Here is a 2,800-nt window from a genome sequence, read left to right as displayed (position 1 = left end):
AAGATCGTAAAAATGATGGTAAAATGCGACATGTGGCCGATTCACTTCAATGGAAAAATTTTGATAAAGATTTTGAAGAATTTGGGGATGAGATACGTAATATAAGGTTCGGACTCAGTTCAGATGGAATTAATCCGTTCGGAGATTTGAGTAGCCGTCACAGCACGTGACCTATTATTCTATGCATTTATAACCTACCGCCTTGGCAATGTATGAAAAGAAAATACATAATGATGTCTCTTTTGATTCAAGGCCCAAAGCAACCTGGAAACGACATTGATGTTTATTTGCAACCATTAGTTGATGAAATGATGGAATTATGGAGTACCGGCATACACGTTTATGATGCATACAAGAAAGAATACTTCCAACTACGGGCAATGCTTTTTTGCACCATCAATGATTTTCCTGCTTATGGTAACTTGTCTGGATATAGTACGAAGGGGAAAAAGGCATGTCCTATTTGTGAGGAAAATACTCACTCGATATGGCTCATAAATTGTAAGAAACCTGCATTTATGGGGCATCGGAGAGTGCTTGCCGAGAATCACCTGTACCGTAAAAAGTCGGATTTATTTGATGGTACTATAGAGGATAGAACACTACCACCACCATTGGATGGAGAAACTACACTCTCCAAAGTTGCTAATATAAATGTTGTGTTGGGAAAGAAAGGGGTTGGTCCTCCCAAAGATATTTGGAAGAAAAAGTCTATTTTTTGGAAATTACCCTACTGGAAGCATTTACGAGTCCGACATTGTATTGATGTTATGCATATTGAGAAAAATGTTTGTGAAAGTTTGATAGGGTTACTGTTGAACATTCCTGGAAAAACAAAAGATGGAATTAAAGTTAGAAGGGACATGGAATTAATGAATATCAGACCAGAGCTACAACCTAAAGATATTAATGGAAGGTCCACCAAGTTTCTTCCTTCGGCCTGTTATACTATGTCGAAGGTCGAGAAAACTAAATTTTGTCAATGTTTACATGGTATTAAGGTTCCATCAGGATACTCTGCTAACATTAGGAAGTTGGTTTCGATGAAATATTTGAAGTTACTTGGTATGAAGTCACATGATTGTCATGTACTAATGACCCAGATGATTCCTATCGCAATTCGTGGAATTCTACCCAATCGTATTCGACACACAATTACAAAACTATGCTTATTTTTCAACATGATTCATTCAAAGGTGATTGATCCTGGTGTGCTGGATGAATATCAAAGAGATATCATACTTACTCTTTGCGAACTCGAGATGTACTTTCCACCTTCTTTCTTTGATGTCATGGTTCATTTGGTATCTCATATTGTAGGAGAAATAAAGGTATGTGGTCCAGTTTTCTTACGGTATATGTATCCATTTGAAAGATATATGGGTATCTTGAAAGGTTATGTAAGGAACCTTAATCGACCAGAAGGCAGTATCGTTGAAGGATATGCATCCGAAGAGGTGATCGAATTCTGCACAAACTATATGGATGGGTTTAAAAGTGTCAGGATTCCACAAAGTCGTCATGAAGGAAGACTATCAGGTCAAGGGACACTTGGGTGCAAGACGGGCTATTCAAATGTTTCTGATTATCAAGAGGCACATTTTAATGTCTTACAACACACTACATCTATTGATCCGTCCATACAAGAACACATGTCGTTCTTGAGACAACAATACCCTAAAAAGAGTGCAAAGTGGTTGGCAAATCAACATAAAAAAACTTTTTCAGAATGGTTAAAAGACAAAGTTAGGAGGACACTTCCAAATATTGATAAAACGGTCGAAGCTTTGGGATTCGCCCCTAAACATGTGTTCCAATATCAAGGATATGACATAAATGGGTATACCTTTTACACTAAAGCTCAAGATAAGAAGAGTAAAACCCAAAACAGCGGTGTCACGGTGATAGCCTCGTCGACGGAATTCACCATGGTCAATCGTGAAGAAAGATCAAGGATCGCCAAAAAATCGTATTATGGTGTCATTCAAGAAATATGGGAATTAGATTATGGTGATTCGTACACTATACCCTTGTTCAAGTGTAAGTGGGTTGCTAATGATCGCGGTGTTCAAGTTGATGAAGATGGTTTTACAACTGTTAATCTTTCCACCAATGGATATAAAGAAGAACCATTCATTCTAGCAAAACTAGTTACTCAAGTATTCTTTATCGAAGAACCAAAGGATCCTAGATGGCATGTGGTTCAGTATGGAAAATGGCGGATTGTTGGTGTCGAGAACGTTGTTGATGAGGATGAGTACAACCAATTTGACGAGTTACCGCCATTTTCAGTCGGTGTTCAACCTTTGAGTGAAGTTGTTGCTGGAAATAATACAATCTACTTTAGAGAAGACCATGAGGAAGGAGACGAGGTTGCAGGCACATAAAAATTGTTAAAACATATGATTGATTACCTTTTTTTTACACCCATGAGTATATTTTTTAATGACTTATGCAACATGTCTTTTATGTCTTTTGTTAATTTTTTTTGTTAATTTTTTTTACCATGAAAAATCTACTTTATGTTATTACCTTTTAAATTACTAATACCAATGTATACAATACAAATACAAATACAAATAATTCTAAAACACACACACACACACACACACATATATACATATATATATATATATATATATATATATATATATATATATATATATATATATATATAAACATATATATGCACATTTTTCAATATTATGCCCGGGAACAAACCGCGATCACAAAACCATCCAACTTCTTCGTATACCCTAAACCATCCCACTTCATTATCAAACCACCGGAAACACCCTAC

The 2,800-nt window shown here is 36.1% G+C and overlaps 1 protein-coding gene across 1 annotated transcript; it reads left to right on the top strand.

The window, feature by feature from the left end:
- Positions 1-233: 233 nt before the first annotated feature.
- LOC139903483 (uncharacterized) lies at positions 234-2,387 on the top strand. The gene has a single exon (XM_071885813.1). The coding sequence runs from the start codon at positions 234-236 to the stop codon at positions 2,385-2,387; it is 2,154 nt and encodes a 717-aa protein (XP_071741914.1).
- The last annotated feature ends 413 nt before the right edge of the window (positions 2,388-2,800 follow it).

Source organism: Rutidosis leptorrhynchoides, chromosome 1 (genome assembly GCF_046630445.1).
Source record: "Rutidosis leptorrhynchoides isolate AG116_Rl617_1_P2 chromosome 1, CSIRO_AGI_Rlap_v1, whole genome shotgun sequence".
In the NCBI taxonomy this organism is placed as follows: Eukaryota; Viridiplantae; Streptophyta; class Magnoliopsida; order Asterales; family Asteraceae; genus Rutidosis; species Rutidosis leptorrhynchoides.
This window is presented reverse-complemented; position numbering and strand designations above follow the sequence as displayed.